Source organism: Pristiophorus japonicus, chromosome 1 (assembly GCF_044704955.1).
Source record: "Pristiophorus japonicus isolate sPriJap1 chromosome 1, sPriJap1.hap1, whole genome shotgun sequence".
Classification (NCBI taxonomy): Eukaryota; Metazoa; Chordata; class Chondrichthyes; family Pristiophoridae; genus Pristiophorus; species Pristiophorus japonicus.
Window position 1 is genome coordinate 201,181,944 of NC_091977.1, and position 24,436 is coordinate 201,206,379.

General features: G+C 42.5%; 1 protein-coding gene across 1 annotated transcript in view; it reads left to right on the forward strand.

The window, feature by feature from the left end:
• The window catches only part of iqgap2 (IQ motif containing GTPase activating protein 2), a 405,429-nt gene extending 381,292 nt beyond the window's left edge, over positions 1–24,137 (forward strand). The window contains exons 33-38 of the mRNA XM_070886141.1: positions 13,394–13,481; positions 16,559–16,765; positions 17,269–17,429; positions 17,580–17,723; positions 19,394–19,502; positions 21,625–24,137. Of these exons, the coding sequence (XP_070742242.1) occupies positions 13,394–13,481; positions 16,559–16,765; positions 17,269–17,429; positions 17,580–17,723; positions 19,394–19,502; positions 21,625–21,738 (823 nt within the window). The 3' untranslated portion in view covers positions 21,739–24,137. The remainder of the gene's footprint in view (positions 1–13,393; positions 13,482–16,558; positions 16,766–17,268; positions 17,430–17,579; positions 17,724–19,393; positions 19,503–21,624) is intronic.
• Positions 24,138–24,436: the final 299 nt, after the last annotated feature.

Here is a 24,436-nt window from a genome sequence, read left to right on the forward strand (position 1 = left end):
AAGGGCCTTTTTGACTCTTGCCAATCATCTAATCACATTTGCATCTGTTGAGGACAAATTAAGTGCAGTTATAGTGATGGGGCCTGTAATTTCTCAACCAGTATTGATCACTAATCACATGCTGCAGAATAGAGATGGGAGAAGGTATATTGAAGAGCATTATGTGCCCAATCAAAGAGATGGCAGACTGCTGCGGAGGAGGAGATGTTACATCCAATGCATTTACAGGGATAAGTGATCATACCTGAACTTGTCCGATAACACGTGCGTTAGGAGGCTGCGCTTCCGAAAGGAGGTCATCAGTGAGATATGCCAGCTAATTAAGGGAGATCTGCACTCTATCAGGACCGCACTGCTTGTTGAGGTAAAGGTTACTGCGGCATTTTCCTTCTATGCACCGGGCTCCTTTCAGGTCTCAGCTGCCGACATTTGCGGTATCTCTCAGCATGCCACACATTGCTGCATTCGATAGGTGACTGAAGACCTTTAGGCACGCAGGATGGACTTTATAAGCTTCCCTATGACGAGGGAGGCACAGACTGAGAGGGCTTTAGGTTTCTCGAGAATAGCAAACTTCCCCAAGGTGCAGGGAACAATAGACAGTATGCACATTGACCTGCGAGCACTTTTACAGGATGCAGAGGTGTTTCGGAACCAAAAGGGATTCCGTTCCCTGAATGTGCAGCTCGTTGTCAACCACAAGCAAATAATCATGGCAGTAAATGCAAATTTTCCAGGCAGTATCCATGATGCGCACATCTTGCATGAGAGCACCTGTTTGAGTCATCATCATCATATCATATAGGCGATCCCTCGAACGAGATGACTTGCTTCCACGAGTTCACAGGTGTTTCGATGAAGGACCCGATGTTCCAGTCCTGAACTCCAATTGAGGTGGTGGGAGATGTCTCTGCGTGAATTTTTTTAATGTGTGGTGATCGTTGCACATCAGCCACCACACGGACTTGACAGAGCTAGGCCTTTATCCAGTGGCAAGGATTAACCAAGATGACTAGAGATCTGCTCTGCTGCTCGGACCTAGCGCGCACACATATCAGTGTGGGCTGGCCCATGCTGCACCTGGGCCCTCGCCTCTTCTGGGCCCCTTACCCTCATTTGCTGCACCTCCGCCACAATCTCTCGCCACTCCTCTGCCATAAACATTCATCGCATCTCGCTACAAACACTCGCCGCTCAACCGCCCCAACCTTCTCACTCCTCTGTACCCTGGGCCCTGCTGATGTTCCTGCCCGCGCTCCAAAACGGTGACCAGGGTTTTGATGACGTCTCCCATCTCAAAATCGTTGCTCACTTGGAGCAACTCGCGCTGGAGGTTGAAGTGATATGCCGCTCCAGCTCTTTTACTTGCCGACCTGCGGAGCTGTTCTCTCGATGTCCCAGGCCTGCTGCTTCAGCTCTTACACTTGGCGACATGCGGACATCTATCAATTAGTCTCCAACAGACCCAGATGATGCTAGAAAGACCCCCGTCACCTGTTCCTTCCAAGCCTGCCACACTTACCCGGTCATGTCTCAAATTACGCCTTTTACTGTATCCCAAAATATAATGTTCGGAAAGAAATGTATTTAATTTGCATTTTAATGAATCAGTACTATCTGCTTCCACCGTCTCTCTAGGGAGCCTGCTCCATAGATTGACCATTCGCTCACGGAAATATTGATTACGCAAAGCATCGATCAAAACTATCTCCTGGCATGGAAGCGAATATTCTTTCTTTGAGTCAGAATATTGTTTGAGTCAGCCACAAGGCTGGATGCTTGGAGATAAAGGATATGACCCTGCCACCTGGCTCATGGCCGCCCCCTGCGTAAGCCCCAGACGGAAGCCGAGAAGCGCTACAATGAAAGCCATATAGCTACAAAGACAATTGGAGTGTTTAAGTAGCGCTTCAGATGCCTGGACCACTCGGGGCAACCTAAATACCACCCTGAGCAGGTTGCTGAGTTCATTGTGGTGTGCTGCATGTTGCATAACTTAGCTATGAGGAGAGGACAACAATTGCCAGATGGGACTGCCGGTCCACCTCATGAGAGAGGGGAGGCAGAAGGGGAGGAGGATGACGAGGACCTCGGGGAGGATAATCAGCCTGGCGATGAACCCATGCACCCACGCAACACTGGAAAAGCCCCATGATAGTTACGAAGCTGCAAAACTCTTGCGTCAGCAGCTCATAAACAAACGATTTGCGTGAAATTACACTGGTGACAGTTAGAGTTGCATTACATTTCATCCTGGCTTGGCCATTGTTTCCAACCATTGTACTGATGTTTTACCTTACGTTATTTGAAGACGCTTCAGGACAATTGTAAAGTTAAATAAAAATGTTTAATAATTAAAGACAAATTTGAAAATTTTTAGAACAAACATATATAACCCAGCCCCGAACAGTCAACAACATTTGTAACATAACACTCTCCCACCATCCCCAACAGTGAACATTTAACAAAAATGTATTTTTAACAAGAACTAAGAATTATATACAGCAAACCCCCCACCCGCCCTACCTGCGGCCACGCTTCCCTCCTACACCTCCCCCCCCCCCCCCCCCCCCCTGCTGCCGGATTAACCCCCCCCCATATAACTCCCTGAGCAATGGGACCAAGAGGTCTTGCAGCAGAGCACCTCAAGGCCTGCTGCTGTGTGGGGTGGGGTGGGGTGACGTCGGCAGAATCTCCTCAGTGGCTGGAGGAGAAGATGTTTCCAAAGAACAATTGTACAGTTAAATTAAAATTATTATTTTTTTTTTTAGAACAAACATATATAACACCCCCCCCCCCCCCCCTCCCCGCAACAACTCCAAACAGTCAACAACATTTGTAACACCACAATAACATAACACCCTCCCCGAGTAATAGGACCAAGATGCCTTGCAGTAGGGGACCTTGGGGCCTGCTGCTGTGTGGGGGACGTCAGCAGCAGGCCCCAAGGTCCCCTACTGCTCGAGTGGCTCGAGGAGAAGACATTGCCGAAGTTCTTCCTCCTGTCTCTCATCTGTCCTGGTGCTTGGTGGGACAGCACCTTGTGGTGCAGTGCCATCTCCCGACACTATCGCAAGCCGCAAGGCATGGACAGCGTCGGTCATTTGCCCCATTGCCACAACTATCCGATCCATGCCCTCCATTATTTGTGCAGATATTGTGGCAATGTTTCCGTTCAACCCACCAAATGCCTGGAGGAGCTCTCAACCTATGTCAATGCTCGCCCTTGACAGTGAAACTATGTTCTCGTTTGGATCTGCCCATCACAGTGCGTACCTAGCTCGCCGACTCAACCTCTGTGGGTTCGGCGTGGGCACTGGACACCTTGGAGTGGCCTGCTGTAAGCCGCTTGGCCCCGCTACTTCATCTGCCAATGAAGACATGGCCGTAGGTACCACAGATGACGGGCACTCATCCTGCTCCTCCTCCAGTTGTTTTCTCTTCTGCACCTGTGGTGATGACCACCTGTAGCGGCAAAGGGGTTCTTGCAGGGGCCTCCCTTTGCGCCTCGGGAGACTTGGTAACTGCAAAACATAATTGCGGATATTAGAAGAGATGGGTAGACATGAGAATGCTGGCGCTGCGCTGGCATATGTATGAGGAGCAACACGACTGCAATAAATGTGAACGAGAAACATTACATATGATTAAATCATATGGTTGTACATCTATGGAATTCTCTGGCCTAGAGAGCTGTAGAGGCTGGGTCGTTGAATAAATTTAAGGTAGAGATAGATTTTTGAGTGATAAAGGGAGTAAAGGGTTATGGGGAGTGGGCGGGGAAGTGGAGCTGAGTCTATGATCAGATCAGCCATGATCTTATTGAATGGCGGAGCAGGCTCGAGGGGTCAAATGGCCTACTCCTGTTCCTATTTCTTATGTTTTTAACCTGAGAGTAGCACAGAAGCTGCATGCATAACATGACATCATTCATATATTATAATGAAATGACATTAAATTACTTTAAATTACCACTGGTTTACCATTGCTTTACACATTACTCACGTGGCGCAACAACGAGATCTGCACCACCACGGGTGGCAGAACGACTGTGGCTGCCCCACTAGTGCTGCAGCTCGTTCCTCCAAGTCAGTGAGTGGCTGTAGTTCAGCAGGGCCTCCTCCGGTGCGCCTCTGCTCCGCCCGATTCTTAGATATCTTCCTTTGCAAACATGACAAGGGTATGGCATAAAATAATTGACTAGGTACTATTATGGAAAGACAACAGATTCTAATGTTATATACTAATACAGTTTTTATCCACAATAGGTGCATGGTTATAACCTCTATGTTCAGAGAAAATACTTAAGATCGTGTTTAGGAACTAATGCTTGACACCAAACATCTCGCGTACAATCTTCAGGAAGGGCCCCATCCATGGGCCGTTGCATTCGGCGTCTGAGGGGAGGTAGGCGGTTTATTTGACTCGGTGGAGGTTCCCCAGCTGCGGGGGGGGAGGGGGGGAAGAGGAAATCAGGACCGTTAGTGAGCTCGGCAATGACAGGAGTGCAATGGGAGGGGGGCACTGTATCCATGGACTGTGCTCGGAGACCTCCGTGTGGCCGGAGCTAATGTCCCAAAGTGTCCCAGGGCAGACAGTGAGCCAGGACAGCTCTCCACCAGTCCAGGCTGGGTCACTGCGTGTGACAGCAGCCGGCAGCCTGAGAGACTGACCCAGTCTGGGTAAAGGTGACCGGATCCCTCTGCTCAGTTGTGCCCCATCCACCAACGTAACCCAAAAGGAGATGGTGCCCAAATTAGACTTGAAGGACGCAGGTTCCAACCTCAGTCCAAATCTTAGCAGGGAAGCTACGCAAGATTACACAGCTTAATTATAATCCGGCAGATTTACATTCTAATTAATTCAGTGGATCGTTACAATTTAAAATCTAATAATTTAGTACTTACTCTTGCTGAAGCAAGCAGGCTGTGCCACCTTTTGTGACACTGGTCTGATTCATGCCTTTCATGGGTCACTGACAAAACAATATCGACGATCTCGCCCCATATTTTTTGATAAATCCAGGGTGGAGGTTTCCCACGCCCACCCCGGATTAATTGGCCCAACAGAGTTTCAACCTCGTTGACAAAGGCTTTCGCCCTCCTTCTCCCTGCAGTCTCCTGCAGACTCTCTTCCAAATCCTCCTGGGATATTTCCATCATTTTAGGTTCAACACTCCTTCAAAATCCACCCTCGTTGAAAAGCTTCCTTCTCTCTCTCCCTCCCTTTGCCTTCTGAGCATGCGCAGATGACCCCTGACCTCCCGAATCGCGGGAAAAGTTCCTTGCCTGACACAAAAATGTGCATGTGCAGAATGGCCGTTGCTATGGACGCCAGCCTTGCACGACTGAATACATCGCTAAGGCCATCTCCCAAAATAAAAAGCCGAAAGTAGCGGTCTTCAAAATCAGCGATATTCCAGCGATCCTGAAAAATAAATCACTAAGGCCGGAAATATCACCCGCGATCATAGTGGAAAGTCTAGCCCTAAGGAAGTTGATTTACCTTTTTATCACGCTTCGAAACTATTAAGGAAATGAAACCTAGTTTATTTGATGCTTTTGTTCTGGTGGGATGAGACTTGGATGGGATTTTTTGGGAGAGGAGATAGGGAGGGCACAGATTTGGACAGAGTGTGTGTGTGGGTAAGGGGGCATTACATATATGTAATGTTATAGAATACTAGTCTACAATCTTCAAAGTAGTCTAAGAATTTGAGGGGAAAACATACCTCATTAACATAAGACTTGAGAATACCAGAGGCATTCATGTGCGTGTATATCACTGAGTGAATAATACCCTGGGTATGTGAAGTTTAGTGGTTTGTGAAATTAAAGCAGTCACTCGGCCAATTCTACTTGTAAGAATCCTGTCTCACTTCTGTGTATATTTTGGTTGTGCACTGGAATATTCTAATAGGTCTTGTATTCTAGAGCTGCACTTTGGTGCTTGTACTGTATTGCACAGTATCTGCTCAATAAACAAAACCAATGAAAATGCCAGTGCATAATATTACCTTGCCTGTTTAGAGAGAAACAGTTGCTTCCCACCAGAAAAGCTGAATAAATACAAGAACAAGAATGACTCCATAGCAGCATATAAATCAGCTAGCTGGCCATCACATTTTGCAACACAATCAAAAACCTGACCCTGTGGCAATATTTTTAGTTTTAAATACTTTAACACCCTTTGCTACTGCACTTTATTCAAATGCATTTCGCAGATGTTCGTAGCAGTATGCGTTTTGGATGCTGAAATTTTAGTACACTAGAAATGGCAGACTATCTTTTTTTCAATGGGTTCACTGTTCGGAATTGTATAATGTATTGTATAATGATTTGAAAACCATGTATCATGTGTTAAAGCCAAGAAGTACATAACTGTGTAGGACAGCATTTTAATATACTGTGGTAGTAAGACAATGCATAAATCAGGGAAAAAAATTATTATTGGTAAGACTGTGATCAACTGAAGCCTATGAAACCCATCATTAAAGACTGGTTTCAACTGCTTCATTGTGTCAGATGCTTTAGTGGGCAAGAATTTGGCGGATGGAGTATCATGTTGGAAAGTGTGAGGTTATGCACTTTGGCAGAAAAAAATCAAAGAGCAAGTGGAAAAAAATTGCACAGCCGCAACAAGGTAGAGGTCGATTCGTCAAACAAAGACAGCGCCACTCTTGTCAGCAGGTTTAATGACAAACATAGAAAATAGGTGCAGGAGTCAGCCATTCGGCTCTTCCAGCCTGCACCACCATTCAATAAGATTATGGCTGATCATTTACCTCAGTACCCCTTTCCTGCTTTCTCTTCATAACCTTTGATCCCTTTAGCCATAAGGGCCATATCCAATTCCCTCTTGAAATATCTAACGAACTGGCCTCAACAACTCTCTGCGGAAGAGAATCCCACAGATTAACAATTCTCTGAGTGAAGAAGTTTCTCCTCATCTCGATCCTAAATGGATTACCCCTTATCCTTGGACTGTGACCCCTAGTTCTGGACTCCCCCAACATCGGGAACATTCTTCCTGCATCTAACCTGTCCAGTCCCGTCAGAATTTTGTGTTTCTATGAGATCTCCTCTCATCCTTCTAAACTCCAGTGAATACAGGCCCAGTCGATCCAGTCTCTCCTCATATGTCAGTCCTGCCATCCCGGGCATCAGCCTGATGAACCTTCGCTGCACTCTCTGAATAGCAAGAATTTCCTTCCTCAGAATAGGAGACCAAAACTGATCACAATATTCCAGGTGAGTCCTCACCAAGGCCCTGTATAACTGCAGCAAGACCTCCCTGCTCCTATACTCAAATCCCCTAGCTATGAAGGCCAACATGCCATTTGCCGCCTTCACCGCCTGCTGTACCTGCATGCCAACCTTCAATGATGATGTACCATGACACCCAGGTCTCGGTGCACCTCCCCTTTTCCTAATCTGCCGCCATTCAGATAATATTCTGTCTTCGTGTTTTTGCCACCAAAGTGGATAACCTCACATTTATCCACATTATACTGCATCTGCCATGTATTTGCCCACTCATCTAACCTGTCCAAATCACCCTGCAGCCTCTTAGCATCCTCCTCACAGCTCACACTGCCACCCAGCTTAGTGCCATCTGCAAACTTGGAGATAGTACATTCAATTCCTTCATCTAACTCATTAATGTATCTTGTAAATAGCTGGGGTCCCAGCACTGAACCTTGCGGTACCCCACTAGTCACTGCCTGCCATTCTGAACCTATACCTACTCTCTGCTTCCTTTCTGCCAACCAGTTTTCTATCCATGTCAGTACATTACCCCCAATACCATGTGCTTTAACTTTGCACACTGATCTCTTATGTGGGACCTTGTCAAAAGCCTTTTGAAAGTCTAAATACACCACATCCACTGACTCCCCCTTGTCCACTCTACCAGTTACATCCTCAAAAGAATTTTAGAAGATTTGACAAGCATGATTTCCCTTTCATAAATCCATGCTGACTTGGACCGATCCTGTCACTGCTTTCCAAATGCGCTGCTATTACATCTTTAATAATTGATTCCAACATTTTCCCCATCACCGATGTCCGACTGACTGGTTTATAATTCCCTGTTTTTTTTCTCCCTCCTTTTTTAAAAAGTGTTACATTAGCTACCCTCCAGTCCATAGGAACTGATCCAGAGTCGATAGAATGTTGGAAAATGACCACCAATGCATCCACTATTTCTAGGGCCACTTCCTTAAGTACTCTGGGATGCACTATCAGGCCCTGAGGATTTATTGGCCTTCAATCCCATTCATTTCCATAACACAATTTGATGACTAATAACGATTTCCTTTAGTTCCTCCTTCTCGCTAGACCCTCGTTCCCCTAGTATTTCCAGAAGGTTATTTGTGTCTTCCTTAGTGAAGACAGAACCAATGTATTTGTTCAATTGGTCTGCCATTTTTTGTTCCCCATTATGACTTCACCTGATTCTGACTGCAAGGGACCTACATTTGTCTTCACTAATCTTTTTCTCTTCTGGATCAGAAGCTTTTGCAGTCAGTTTTTATGTTCCCTGCAAGCTTACCCTCATATTCTGTTTTCCCCCTCCTAATTAAACCCTTTGTCCACCTCTGCTGAATTCTATATTTCTCCCATCCTCAGATTCGCTGCTTTTTTTGGCCCATTTATATGCATTTTCCTTGGATTTAACACTATCCCTAATTTCCCTTGTAAGCCACAGTTGAGCCACCCTCCCCGTTTTATTTTTACGCCAGACAGGGATGTACAATTGTTGAAGTTCATCCATGTGATCTTTAAATGTCTGCCATTGCCTATCCACCGTCAACCCTTTAAGTATCATTCGCCAGTCTATCCTAGCCAATTCACGTTTCATACCATCGAAGTTACCTTTCTTTAAGTGCAGGACTCTCGTCTCTGTATTAACTGTGTCACTCTCCATCTTAATGAAGAATTCCACCATATTATGGTCACTCTTCCCCCAAGGGGCCTCGCACGACCAGATTGCTAATTAATCCCCCCTCATTACACAATCCCCTCTCATTATAGGATAGCCAGCTCTCTAGTTGGTTCCTCGACATATTGGTCGAGAAAACCATCCCTTATACACTCCAGGAAATCCTCCTCCACTGTATTGCTACCAGTTTGGTTAGCCCAATCTATATGTAGATTAAAGTCACCCATGATAACTGCTGTACCTTTATTGCACACATCCCTAATTTCCTGTTTGATGCTATCTCCAACCTCACTACTACTGTTTGGTGGTCTGTACACAACTCGCACTAGCGTTTTCTGCCCTTTGGTGTTCCGCAGCTCTACCCATACAGATTCCACCTCATCCACGCTAATATCCTTCATTAATATTGCGGTAATCTCCTCTTTAACCAGCATTGCTACCCCACCTCCTTTTCCTTTCTGTCTATCTTTCCTGAGGCCCAACCAGTCCCCATCCACCACCACCCTCCTCTGCCTGGCTGAACTTGTTCTCACCTTGAATAACTTCTCCTTTAATTCCACTCATTTCCTCCAAATTAAAGATATTGCTATGGGAACCCTCCGTTCAGTCTGCACGTGTGACCCTGAACTTCCGGTCATCTGTCACTGCATTCCCACTCTGACCTCTCTGTCCTCGGTCCCCTACACTGTTCCAACAAAGCTCAATGCAAGCTCGAGGAACAGCACCTCATCTTTTGTTTAGGCACTTTACACCCTTCTGGACTCAACATCGAGTTCAACAATTTCAGAGCATAACCGCTGCCAATCTTTGGCTCCCTTTCCCCCAGGGCCTGTTTCTTTTTTTCCTCCTTGTCTCTAATGGCAGTTAGTCATTATCCCGCCATTCACACCCTAGCTTGACTAATGTTTTTCTAACTCCTGGCATTACCATTTAAATTTGGGCCATCATCCCTTTTGTGTCTCTAATCTCTCCTGTCTTCCAACCTATCAGACCTTCCCTTTTGTTCTTCCCCTCCCCCTAGTAAGGAGGAGGAACTGAGGGAAATCTTTATTGTTTGGGAAATTGATGGGATTGAAAGCCGATAAATCCCCAGGGCCTGATGGACTGCATCCCAGAGTACTTAAGGAGGTGGCCTTGGAAATAGTGGATGCATTGACAGTCATTTTCCAACATTCCATTGACTCTGGATCAGTTCCTATCGAGTGGAGGGTAGCCAATGTAAGCCCACTTTTTAAAAAAGGAGGGAGAGAGAAAACAGGGAATTATAGACCGGTCAGCCTGACCTCAGTAGTGGGTAAAATGATGGAATCAATTATTAAGGATGTCATAGCAGTGCATTTGGAAAATGGTGACATGATAGGTCCAAGTCAGCATGGATTTGTGAAAGGGAAATCATGCTTGACAAACCTTCTGGAATTTTTTGAGGATGTTTCCAGTAAAGTGGACAAGGGAGAACCAGTTGATGTGGTATATTTGGACTTTCAGAAGTCTTTCGACAAGGTCCCACACAACAGATTAATGTGCAAAGTTAAAGCACATGGGATTGGGGGTAGTGTGCTGACGTGGATTGAGAACTGGTTGTCAGACAGGAAGCAAGGAGTAGGAGTAAATGGGTACTTTTCAGAATGGCAGGCAGTGACTAGTGGGGTACCGCAAGGTTCTGTGCTGGGGCCCCAGCTGTTTACATTGTACATTAATGATTTAGACGAGGGGATTAAATGTAGTATCTCCAAATTTGTGGATGACACTAAGTTGGGTGGCAGTGTGAGCTGCGAGGAAGATGCTATGAGGCTGCAGAGTGACTTGGATAGGTTAGGTGAGTGGGCAAATGCATGGCAGATGAAGTATAATGTGGATAAATGTGAGGTTATCCACTTTGGTGGTAAAAACAGAGAGGCAGACTATTATCTGAATGGTGACAGATTAGGAAAAGGGGAGGTGCAACGAGACCTGGGTGTCCTGGTACATCAGTCATTGAAGGTTGGCATGCAGGTACAGCAGGCGGTTAAGAAAGCAAATGGCATGTTGGCCTTCATAGTGAGGGGATTTGAGTACAGGGGCAGGGAGGTGTTGCTACAGTTGTACAGGGCCTTGGTGAGGCCACACCTGGAGTATTGTGTACAGTTTTGGTCTCCTAACTTGAGGAAGGACATTCTTGCTATTGAGGGAGTGCAGCGAAGATTCACCAGACTGATTCCCGGGATGGTGGGACTGACCTATCAAGAAAGACTGGATCAACTGGGCTTGTATTCACTGGAGTTCAGAAGAATGAGAGGGGACCTCATAGAAACGTTTAAAATTCTGACGGGTTTAGACAGGTTAGATGCAGGAAGAATGTTCCCAATGTTGGGGAAGTCCAGAACCAGAGGTCACAGTCTTAAGGATAAGGGGTAAGCCATTTAGGACCGAGATGAGGAGAAACTTCTTCACCCAGAGAGTGGTGAACCTGTGGAATTCTCTTCCACAGAAAGTAGTTGAGTCAATTCACTAAATATATTCAAAAGGGAGTTAGATGTAGTCCTTACTACTCGGGGGATCAAGGGGTATGGCGAGAAAGCAGGAAGGGGGTACTGAAGTTGCATGTTCAGCCATGAACTCATTGAATGGCGGTGCAGGCTAGAAGGGCTGAATGGTCTACTCCTGCACCTATTTTCTATGTTTCTATGTTTCAGTGTTTGTTAAAAATCTGTTAACTCTGCTTCCTCTCCACAGATTCTGCCTGACTTGCTGAGATTTCTAGCATTTTCTGTTTTTAACCACAATCTAGTTAGTGGTGATTAAACTAAACATTTCTCATAAATGACAATGTTATACAAGAAACAACAACAGAAAATGCTGGGATCCTTCAGCATCTGTGGCGAGAACAAATGAATTAACATTTCAGGTGTGTACCCTTCATCAGAACTGGCAAAGGATCTGCACATCTGTTCTCTCCACAGATGCTGACTGACCTGCATGTTTCCAGTATTTTCTGTTTTTGTTTCTGGTTTCCAACATCTGCAGTTTGTTGTTTAAAGTTATTCATGAGTTTTGATTATGTTTCAGGTGATCATGTATGTTTAATATCAACTCTATTAAAGTCAGGTGTACATTAAAAAATGGAAGATAAAATCGGTGACAAATATGGAAAAAAAATCAAGTATTGTTTTGGCTTTTTCTGTTGCAGTACTTAATGGGGTTCACTCTGAGAAACTGCCCCAGCTTGTTTTGAGGCAGTATTTCAAGAATATAGATGTATCTGAATGAGAGTGGCACCAAGCCATTCAATACAAAAAGAAGCATCTTGTGGGTTTTATTTTTGTGTTTATAGCATTTTATGAGTTTGAGACAAGTTATATATAATTTGCCCTGGTCATTTAAAAAAAAATTATTTCTCATCTTGTCTTGTCAACCAAAGACAAAATACTTGATTTTATCAAAGATACAGGCCCCAATATTTAAGGGGGAGAGGGAGCTGTTTAGCGGTTGGGAAACCCAGAAGGCCGAGTTTCCCTCGGGTCCCGCCGAATTCAATGGCAGGACCTGATTACAATTTTTGGAATCCATTTCCCCACTGCAGCCAGCCAAATTGAGAGGCTGCCTGGTTGTTAGATGGGTAGGCCTGCAGCACCAGGCTGCAGCCGGGGTATGTAGAGGAAGGAGGGAGAGATCATTTGGGGGTGGGGGGAGGGCAGGAGAGGAGATATCAGTGGGGGGCTGGGAGAGATCAGGGATGGGAACAGCAATGGGGGCGGTGGGTAGGAGAGATCGGAGGCCTGAGAAACCTGTGTTAAAGCTGGATCACAGATAAAATCTGAGGCATGCAGTCTCATTACTATTCAAATGAGGAACTCTCCTTTTGAGTGCGGGTTGGTCACCCACTTACTGGCCCATCCCCATTAAAACTGGAAATGGGCGGGTTCGAAAGAGGTTGGGTTCAGGTTTGACAATTTTCAAATTTTAACTTTCCACCCGACCCAAACCCACACATATTTGGGTGTTAAAATTCTCCCCATGGAGGCCAGGGAGAGTCTGTAAATGGTCAGCAACAAACCACCATGTAAAGGTTAATATTCAGGGGACCTGTGTCTGTACCAGTTTGCACTGCAGTTAAGAGCAGCAGAGATGACTGTTACTTTTCCAAGGAGGGTGTTATTACTTCTGTTTGGTTATTTATTAACAGGTTGATTATTCAGTTTGACAATTTATAGCCTTAAACCACAGTCTTTCAAATGCAAAGAAGATTATGCAATGGAACTAGTACAAGAACTAGGGTTTTCTGTTCAATCCCTGGACTCATTACCTAGATATTGTGCAGGTAAAGCCATAATTCTGACTCGAGGAGAATGATCTGAGACACTGAATCGAGGAAGAATATCTAGAGTAAAATCCAAAATACATGACCGGAAGAATTACTACAGTCGTGACCCACTTTAACTACGGCTAACAAAATAATTTTTGTTTTTAAAAGGACCAAAAAGTTGATTGTGGATGTGATCAGAACTCAGCCTGGAGAAACATTGACGGAAATCTTGGACACACCGGCCTCCTCGCAACAGGTAATTTTATTCATATTCTTCAAACATCAACAATCTTAATTCTACAGTGGAATAAATGGGATGGCATACAAGACTGAAATGTCAGGAATGTAATTCATGGTGTAAAGAGCTTTGAGACCTTTTGATAATAGTGTCAGTATAACTCGGGAGTTGGGTACCAATTCGACACCTGAGTACTTTAAAGACAAGCAATTGAAACGCCTTTGAGGAGGCTACCTCATCAGTTTAGGTTTGCGCTGACTGGGATATAACTGTAGACTGATGCAAAGTCAGCCATGCAGTCAATGGAGCCCAAGGATAGCATCAGAGGAAATATTATGCAATCAGATTTATAACATTAATTCAATGAGGGGACTGTACATTTCAACTCCTGGGAGTGGTGGGAGAGAGAACGAGAGAGAGTGAACGAGAATCTGGGTTGTCCTGGGTGACACAAAACTGAAAATAAGTGATGGCACGTGTTACTTACTGTTGGTAGAGACTGTAATCACTGCTGTCGAGCAGAATAAAGCTTTGAGAGAGCAGGCCAACTCTTGATGTAACTGTACATAAACACATGCTGTTCTGTCTGTCTTTGTTTAATTTCTGTAAATACATCCAGTTTGTTCAATTGAAATCCGAGTCCAGCTCAAGCGTGGTGCTTCAAAAGTACTGGCTGTGGCTTTTTTCTGGTCCACTGCACCAGCGGTAGGAAGTGAGGCAGGTGGATGCTTCTGCCAGTCCCCAACTGTACTTTTGGTCTGGGGTGGCATTATCATATGGAGGGAAGTGGGGATTCCCTGGCCTCCACCAGGGAGTCATGCCAGTTTGGAAGTGGAAACATGTTGCAGCAGGCCCTGGGGAGAAAGAGGCAGCTGGCATGTACTGCCTGTACAATTTTTTTTCTGCCTTTAAATAGTCTTGCTTGTAGGTCTGAGGCTCCCTAAAACATACTGATGCCAGCGGCCCCAGCATCCAAGTGTGGAACAGCGCTACTGGCCGGAACCATTATCCTCATTAGCCTGTGATTTGCATGTGCCTGCCCACAGACAGCAGCAGGATTGCGGTCCACAATAAGGGGGAAATGGAGACCTGGCCAATGTCTTCTGAAACGGAATGGGACAAATAGAGCATAGTAAACACGAGAGATCTAACCTTGATAGACTTGTAAAGGATATGAGATCTCCACAGCATCAAAAAAATCACAGGGACATAGTTTATTTGTATTGCAAAAATGGCCACCATGCTCCACCCTTTGTTTCTGATTGGTCTCCTTGGAGGATAAGCCACACCCTGAGGTTTCACTAGAATGTGTCACTGGAACCGCCCATCCCAAGGTCTCACTGGCTTTGCAAATTGTAACTCGATCCACTTTGACTTCCTGAAGCGACAGAGGACAGAGCTCCCCAGAAGACAGCAAGGGCCAGTCAAAGTGCCTTAGCCCAATCCAAGTACATCCTTCCCCACCACCCCCCCCCCCCCACCCCACCATAGATAGGGCAGGCATTGTGTACATATTGTTAACAGGTTTATTGGGTACGAAGTGAATAGTGACAGTGTTGTGACTTCTGGATATCATCCATTCCAACAATGTCCCTTGTAGGGGGCATGCCTCTTTCTCTCTTCATCCATTCCCCCTTCCCATCCCCCCCCCCCCCCAAACCTCTATCCCCCCCCCCAAACCTCTCCCTTCCACCCTGCACCCCTCTCCCCTCTTCCAAGCCCCCCCCTATTCTTCCACCCCCCCCTCTTCCAAGCCCCCCCTCTTCTTCCAAGCCCCCCCTCTTCTTCCAAGCCCCCCCTCTTCTTCCAAGCCCCCCCTCTTCTTCCAAGCCCCCCCCTCCCTCTTCCAAGCCCCCCCCCTCTTCTTCCAAGCCCCCCCCTCCCTCTTCCAAGCCCCCCCCTCCCTCTTCCAAGCCCCCCCCTCCCTCTTCCAAGCCCCCCCCTCCTTCTTCCAAGCCCCCCCCTCCCTCTTCCAAGCCCCCACACATGCCGGGGTGGGAGGGAGAGGTTGTTGGAGCCTCAGGCCCTGCTTCTCGGCACCACCTGCATGGAATAATTTACCAGGGGGGCGGGGGGGAGGAGAGCTAGACAGGGGGCGGGGCTTGTCACCTGTTGGTTGAAAAGTGCATTGCGGTGGGCGAGTTTGGACAGACATGTCTGTCAAAAAAAGTGCAGTACAAAGAGTTACATCGTTTAATGTAGGTGTTATGTTTGCTCTATCTGGTACATATTATCTATTTGTAGTTGGTGCATCATTAAGGGACTACTTTCCATCACAATATACTTCTGACACGGTCTACAGTTTGAGATAACAGGATATTGAATTAGTCAATAAAACTAGATTTAGTTTGACCTCACTCGCTCTCTAATTTTCCTTTGTGGCTTCACTATTTCTTTCCATTAGTGCTCAAGTCACACTTAAAATGGACATCTGTGGAAGTCATAATGAACAGGCAGCACTGCTGAAAGTCTGCACATCAATTGTTAGAATTGTATGGCTGCAGTTTATCTTTAGTTTAATGTGTGTTGATTTGTTTGTACTTCAATAAAAAAGCTAGATGGTATCTCTGCAGTGATGTAGTTATAAAGGAATGCAGCGTAGGACTGATTGGTATCCATGGCAACTTAGTGAGTCGTCAATCTGTGGGTGTGTTGGTGGAACCCAAGCTTTTTCCATTTTCTCTTGTGGAGAAATGATAATTTGCAGCAAATAAACAAGCTAAATATGTTCAATCTGATATTTATTTGTTATAGTTGTTAAAAAATAATAGGAGATTGTTTCTGTGCTGAGTGAATGGAAATCTTTGGGAGGGGAAGGGACCTGGCAGCAATATAAATTGCAAACTGTTTATTTGATAGATGAACAAGACATTTGAGAGGCATGCCAAATTTATTTCATTTGAGCAATTCTGATTTTGATTGTAAATTGAGAGCGGAAAAGTACCGTCATCTGTATGGTTTAAATTATGGCTCACTGATCGTATTATTTTCACAGCAGATTTTATCAGAATGGTAGTGTATGTGATTGGTCTTGTTAATTATTTTACTGTCCTGCACATATGTCAATTGATTTAATTCTTTGTATAATTTATTAGGAAGTCAATCACTTGAAGGTGGTTGAAAAGCGTGCTCTACTGGATGCCAAAGTTCCTGATAAAATGAAACAGTCTGTTCTCGAGGATGGCCAACTCCCAATTGAACAGAAAAAAAGGAAAATCCAGAGGAACCTTCGGACTCTGGAACAGGCTGGCGTAGTCTCCTCGACAAATAAATACCAGGAGTTAATAAATGATATTGCAAAGGTATACAGAAGAGAATAGTATTTAATTGGGATTCATTATTTAAGCAAATGTGTCATTGCAACCATAATTGGGTTCTTAAAACCAAGTTCTGAAATGTCTGAGATATATTGCCTCTTTAGATTATTACAAAGACAAAACTGTATTGTTTAACTGAGAATAACTTAATATATTGATAGCATTCATTAAATCTATTTGCAGTTTTGTTCAATCCTCTGCATTCCAATTGTTCCAAGTGCTTGTACTGAGCCCAAGGCTTTCTGAATACTATGCAGGATTGTTTTCCATCACTTTGCAGATCACTGTTCGGAAACTTCCACATTCTCTCATTTCTTTTAGTAGTAAGACCTTGTTGCCCACCAAATAGAACCATATTTGCAAATGTTCTGCAGTATTAAACGATCCAATTAAAATGTGCATTTAAATATATTTACATTAAAGTAAGGGAATAGCTCTTTTTAAGAGGAGAAATTCGCATCAACTGCAAAGACCTTTTTGTGTTTCAGGATATTCGGAATCAGAGACGGTATCGACAGCATCGCAAGGCTGAACTGGTGAAAATACAGCAGACATTATCTGCGCTTAATTCAAAGGCCAAATTTTACGAAGAACAGAATAATTATTACAATACATATATTAAAACCTGCCTGGACAATTTAACAAGAAAGTAGGCAAATGTTTTGGTTCATTTCAGTAAACTATTTGTATTAACGTAGTTCAGTAAACCACATTAGCTTAACATTCAGACAGTCTTTAGATACTGCTTTGCAAATCTCTTACATGGTCACATAATGAGGATTTTCTTGTTGAATGTTAGGAATGCCAGAAGATCAATAAAATTAGATGGAAAAGGAGAAGAAAAGGGCAACAAAAAAATGAAACAGTCAACTTTGCGCTACACGGCAGCTCGGCTGCATGAGAAAGGTGTTATTCTGGAAATTGAAGGACTTCAGTCCAACCAGTGAGTAGTAATAACTTTATTGACAAGAATATTAAATCATTAGCCTGCTGTGAAATGTTACAGTGGTGTGCTGTCTTTGTGTCTAGATATGTACATGTTTACTAGCAACTCAAATTGTAAACTAATGAGCAATGTTCTTAAAATACCACAATGACCCATGATGTAGTTCGGAGGCTTAATAATTTAATTACTTCTCAACACAGCTTCCACTTGTTTGCAGATGAATACCTTTCATCTCATCAGCTTCCACTCTCTGAAATTGTCTACTTCTAAAGGATGAAGGGCACCATCAGAAGCAATTACAACAAGTGTAAAGAAAGAGCTAATGCTATTCTGTTAACTGAAAGCACAGTTACATGAATGATTTCTGCTGAGGGCTTCAGTTCTGCATTTATGAATCTACACTCTGTTGCAAATAGTTTAGAGAAGTACATCTCCATCTCCCTGGTGTGTTACCAAATAGCTCAGTCAGAGGAGGTGCTGTAGCCAATGACTAATGTGACCATCTGGACAGCAGAAAGTGATATTTTTATCTCGTAAATTGCGTAACAATGAGTATCTACTGTGCTTGGAGCAGATTGTCAGAGTCATGTGGGATCAATGCCGTGGGCCACGTTTAGTGTATAAACATTTCCTCTCCTCAGACTGTTTTCTTATACATTCTCGAGGGAAGGTTGAGCTTATAAACTAGGACTGGCGTGATCAACTAATACATAAATAAAATGCAATTGTATGTGTGTGTATGTATATATATATATACATACAATTGCATTTTATTTATGTATTAGTTGATATTTACTTATTGCTCTATTTCCCCTCATTACATTAGTTCAAATTTGGGAAACAAAGAGTGGAACGAGCATGAGGCTCTAATCTAAAATGTTAGACATAGATGTCTACATTAAATAGCTTCGGAGTTTATCAGCCAAAAGGAAGAATCGTAGACTGCAGTGCAGAAGGAGGCCATTCGGCCCATTGTACCCGTGACAGCTCATTGAAAGAGTTTTCAATTAGTTCCACTCTTTCCCCGTAGCTCTACAGATGCTTCCTTTTCAAGTATTTATCCAATCCCCTATTTAAAAGTTACTATTGAATCTGCTTCCACCACCCTTTCAGGCAGTGCATTCCAGATCATAACTGGCTATGTTTAAAAAAAAATCTCTTGTATGCCTTCTGGTTTATTTGTCAATTATCTTCAGTCTGTTTAGTGATCCAGTTGCCAGTGGAAAGTTTCTCATTATTTACCCTGTCAAAACCAGTCTTCATTTTGAACACCTCCATTAAATCGCCCCTAACCTACTCTGCCGTAAGGAGAACAATCCCTGCTTCTCTGGTCATCTCTCATCCCTGATACCATTCTGGTAAATCATCTCTGCAACCTCGTCGAGGCCTTGACATCCTTCCTAAAGTGTGGTACTCCGAAATGGACACAATACTCTAGCTGTGAGGCCTAACGTGTCATTTATAAAGATTTACCATAGAGTTCATATGATTTTCACTGAAACCAGAGAGTTATTTTTAATTTAAAGATCAATGCTTGTAGATTAATTTTCCTTTCATTTCTATGAATTCAAATAATACCATTTAAAGCACGACAATTTCTCCATTTTTGAAATGTTGCTGGTAGTTATTCGGTTTATTTGAGCTCCAGTTCTGCTTTTTCTTGTTAGGTTTAAGAATGTCCTCTTCGATATAACACCAAGTGAGGAAGTGGGTGACTTTGAAGTCAAGGCCAAGTTCATGGGAGTAGAGATGGAAAAAGTACAACTTCATTTTCAGGTAGAGAATGGAGCTGTGATTAATGCAGTTTTGTCTATGATCTAGGTGATAAATTTCAATGTCTGGAAGGTTTGAAAATATTTTGACTGAATTATAATTGTATTGGATTGCAATTGACTTTGGGCCTTATGGGGGTTTGGTTTTGGATGGGGTAATTGTGGAGATGTTCACTCAGCTCTAAAGGCCCAGCATCAATAAGTTGCATTTTTGAAATATTGTGTGACTCCGGTACTACACTCATGGATGCACCAGTGTCGATTTCCATTGGTATCTTGAAACCCGCAACATCGAATCGCTGTCCATTAATCTCGTGCTCCTGATGACGTGTAACTCTAATGTCTCCTCGTCCTGTTGTATTCTTCCATGCTATGTAGTCTGTGGGGATTTCTACTCGTAGCTTTGAAAACTGGACTCATAGCTTTGAAAGCTGGTTTACCCATCAGTCGGCATGCCTTCGCAAGATGCACAGTCTTTCTGCAGAAGAAGCACTCTGCCTTCATATATGGACAACTTTGAGCAATGTGTTGTCCCAGGCACCTATAGCACGACTTCAATATTTTGTTACAATTTCCAGTTTCTGAGATTTTGGGCCCCCACCACCTTTTACTTTTAATCTGCAGGCGATTCACCTCAATTGTCTGCTGACTGTAATTATGATGAAATTCTCAGGAATATTGGTTGGCCATGTCCATCGACCTCGCTGTCTGACAAGCGATATCAAAAGTCAAGTCAGGCGTTGTCAATAACTTTCTTCTGATCGCATCATTTTTCATCCCACAAACAAAATGGTCTCGCAGTGCTCTGTTTTGAAAGTTTCCGAAATTAGTGAATAGATAGCTTTTTTTAATGCTGCAATGTACTCACTGATATTTTCATCAGTCTTTTGATTCAGTATCCTGAAACGATAGCTTCCAGCAATTTCTAACGGTACCTGGTTGTAGTGCTGCTCTAGCTTCGTTAAAATCTCTAAGCGTTGTGTCCTTTGGCTCGTCAGGCATAAGCAGATTTATCAGGGTTTCATACAACTCAGGACCCTCTTCCGATAAGAAGATAGCTCTCTTCCATTCCAACACAGCCCGGTTCTGATGTGTATTCTCTGGAACTTCGATTATATTATTTGCAGTGAATTACATTTCTAGCCAGTCCATACGCCTTAAACCTTTCCTGGTCGCATTTATATTCACCTAAATGACCCATTATTGCTATGGGTGCAGCCATTTTGACTTTGTAGTTTAAACTAGTGTGTTCAGTTTTTTTTTTAAACCTCAGATTTTGTAGCTTTTTCCGAAGACGGAGAAGCTTCCAAAGTCTCTGTCGGCTGGCTGAATCCTTCAACAAAATTTCAGCTTTATATCATACGAAAAATCCCATCTCGTCGCCAAATGTAATATATCTACTGAGCACAGCACACACCACTTTCTATAATGGCAGACAGCATCTCAGAAGTTCTGGAAGCTTCTGGTCAGCTGACTCATTTATTCACCTTTAGTTGCAGTAACACAATATGTCCACATCCATAGTGTGGAGCTTCAGCATTACAAGTTTACAGACATTACATTTACAAAGTCATACTCTGTGAACCTGTTTTTTTAATTCAGTTGTGTAAATGCACAGGTCTCTTTTGATGTGTGCCATTCACTTGCTGTAATTTCCATATGTGGAAGTAGATTATTACCCAGCAATGACTTTTCTTCCTATCAATCCTTCTAGTTTAATCCATCATTGGACTAAAGCCATTAAATAAAAATGAGGGTTTCTTCTCCCGTTTAAATTCTGAGAGCTTTTCTTTCAGTCCACACACTAGATAATCCCAGATTATTGTCATGCTTTTTCTTTTTAAACGAGACAGAAATCTTAGTCTTGCCGGATTTTTTGGCTAGTTTTTTCTCTCTCTCCTGTACCATTTTATCCATAAATAGGTTTGCCCTGTGGCTGTAACAGGCTTATTGATAAGTGTTTGAATTATAGCTGTCCCAAGCTGCACCTAAACTTTAATTGTTCAGCTATTTCTGTTTATAATTTCCAGTGGCAGACTTGGGCAATGTGACATTACGTTCATGATCTTTGCCCATTTTGGATTTGCCAGTTAAAAGAAATTAATGATTAAATTTCACTTTTACAGGACCTGCTGGAGCTACAGTATGAAGGTGTGGCCGTCATGAAGATGTTTGGCAAGGCTAAAGTCAACGTAAATCTGCTAGTTTTCCTACTGAATAAGAAATTCTATGGAAAATGAACCATCCACATTATGGCAGTTCTGACAGTCAAATTCATACTAAAATCTTTCCTTTTCATTAATTAAAAGAATAGTATGTTCACACTCAATAACAGGGTCACAAAGATATTTAAAATATCACTATTGTTTTTATAAGAAAAACATATCACAGTATTGGACCAAAACTGATTTCTGCCATTGTACTTTCTGCATAAGTAGTTTGTGCCTTCTTGGTGTTTTCAGCAGTTCTCAGCCTAGATTTCTAATTTTTAAAAGTTGAAACAGAAAAATATTGTGTGAGAAAATGGGTGCATGTGGATCACTGGCTGTTGAGTTATTTGTTTTATTTAACACTGCACTTAATTGGATTCTTAAAAAGGTAATGAATACAGTAACCCCTGTTTAGCATACTCTTAGGTGTATAATTGCTTTGGAAATAAGATGCATTATACTTTTCCCTGTGGAGGATTCATTATATCCCTCAGTGATTTTAACATTATTACAGCTCATTTCTCCATCCCATGAACATGGTGCTGTCTTAACTATAGATCTGCTGGCAATCAGATTGCAGGTGGCCTTTTCTGATCTTCACATACTGTAGAGAAAATAAAGGAACAGAAGCGATCTAGTTATTATAGCAGTAATGTTTGGACAAAAATCAGGAATTTAAACAATTGGTCCACTTTAAAAAAAAAAAAATAACTTCAGTCTAGCAAGTTTCCATTTTCAAAGTTAATTTGCTGCTTTACGATTTAGCTTTTGCAATGGCTGTTTGTGGTTTAACCAAGGCAGAAGCAGCACATTAGTAAGGTGGGCTGATAAAATTGCGACGACAGAACCAACAGAAAAATCCTATTTCGAGCCTGTGTGATTTTGGTTCAGTACAAAACAGGTTGCTTTTTACTACTTCTGTCTATTGCTTCGCCTGTAGCTGAGCATTGCTGAGAATTGCCTACTTGTCGTTGCCTTCATGGGTTTAATATACTGCACTCTGAAGTCTAGAAATCTTTTCAAGTTTGATTTTGGTTTTACTCAGTTTATATTCAAGGAAATGCCTTAATGCAAATGTAGACTCCGTAAGATACAAGATGTAAAGCTGTATTGAGAATGTTTTAGTCTGAAATTTTTGCTGCCTCATGATTCAAGTTATGTTTTTTATTGACTGACAATACAGGAGTCTCTCTTAATTCATATAATCAAGTGCATATCTGTAACCCATTTCTGAAACCCACTGTTTGCATTATCTTTAAATTTCTGGTGTATCTGTCAAATCAAAACTTAGAGAGAAATCCAACTTCAGATAAAATATCTGACACAGTAACTCAGGTCTATGTTGAAACCTAAATATGCTGCTTACATAGGAAGAAAGCAATACTTACAATAGAACTGTGCATTACAAATGTATACATAATCTTGTCCATTGAACTGAAGGAGACACCTCCTGTATACTCACTAAGTATCTGACTACCCCAAACCTCATTACAATGTCAATAAGAATAAACTTGATTGATTAATTTCACAAGCCCTTCACAGCAATGATTCCTTGTGGCTTTCAAAGTGAGTATTCCAACTAGGGGTTACTTGATGCTCACATTTATTACATGCATAGTAAGTTTAATGAATTTGCTTTTTATTGTCCAATTATAAAAGTATAAAATAAAGATATAGATCAAATTTAATAACCTTTTGATGCTTACCTTCTGATCTGGCGGTTTAACTTCTGATAACAGTGCAGAGGTAGCTTTAAAAGCTGGCATTATTGAGCAGGTTACAGAAGAAGTAGCAATGTAGAACTTAAAACTGCTGTCACCATAATCTTTAATTCATGAATTTCAATTGTGATTTTAAAAACAACTTTTCAGAACCCTATAATTTTTTAATTGATTTTAAAAATAAAAATGATGGACCAATGTGGCTTTAATTTCTATGTTACTGGGGCAGTGCGGCATTGATCTGTCCTCCAAGCACAAGTGTCTCCATGTTGCTTATTTAGTTTAAGAATAATTAAAATGAATCATTTATTTAAATAGTTGGCTTTAAATGCAGTGTACAATTTCAGTTATGAAAACATTCCATTTAAAATATTCAATGTAAAAAGATAAAATATTATATGATTTATACATAACAAGATAATAAATATGCACTACTGCCTAATGGCCAAAAATATATTTCCAGCCAATGTGTATTACCTGTAGTATGGTAATAAAGTAATGATTTCGCTCTAGTGATTGATTGATTTATGTAAGTATTCTGTCAGTTCAAACCGATTTTGTGCCTTTTGTACCTAAACTGCCCTGTCCCCATAGTGTTGGCTATTTATAGCTATTCCTTTTAAGACCAAAATATTGGAATTTTGTTTGACAAAGTTGGTTTTATCAGTTGTTGTCTGCCTTGTCAAATTGTGTAAAATAAATCTTCCGAAAGAGTTTCAGTTCTGTTGACTTTATTTTCTTCCAATGTGAAACGCCAGTGTGACATCCTTGTGACAACTTTTATTACTTTTGCAGTTTTTGTTTGAGCATAAAGCTTCTCCCACAAATAATTTTTTTATTTAACTTTTCTTTTATTGATATTTCTTCATTAAAATTCTCAGTTGGAGTCAACTTAAAGACCTGACCATATGTAGCACAATTGCAGGCTTCTCGGGGCCTAGTCTTCCTAACTGTAAACCTGTACCAGACTAAACCAAGTGGTTACCGCTCTGATGCAAATAGTTCAC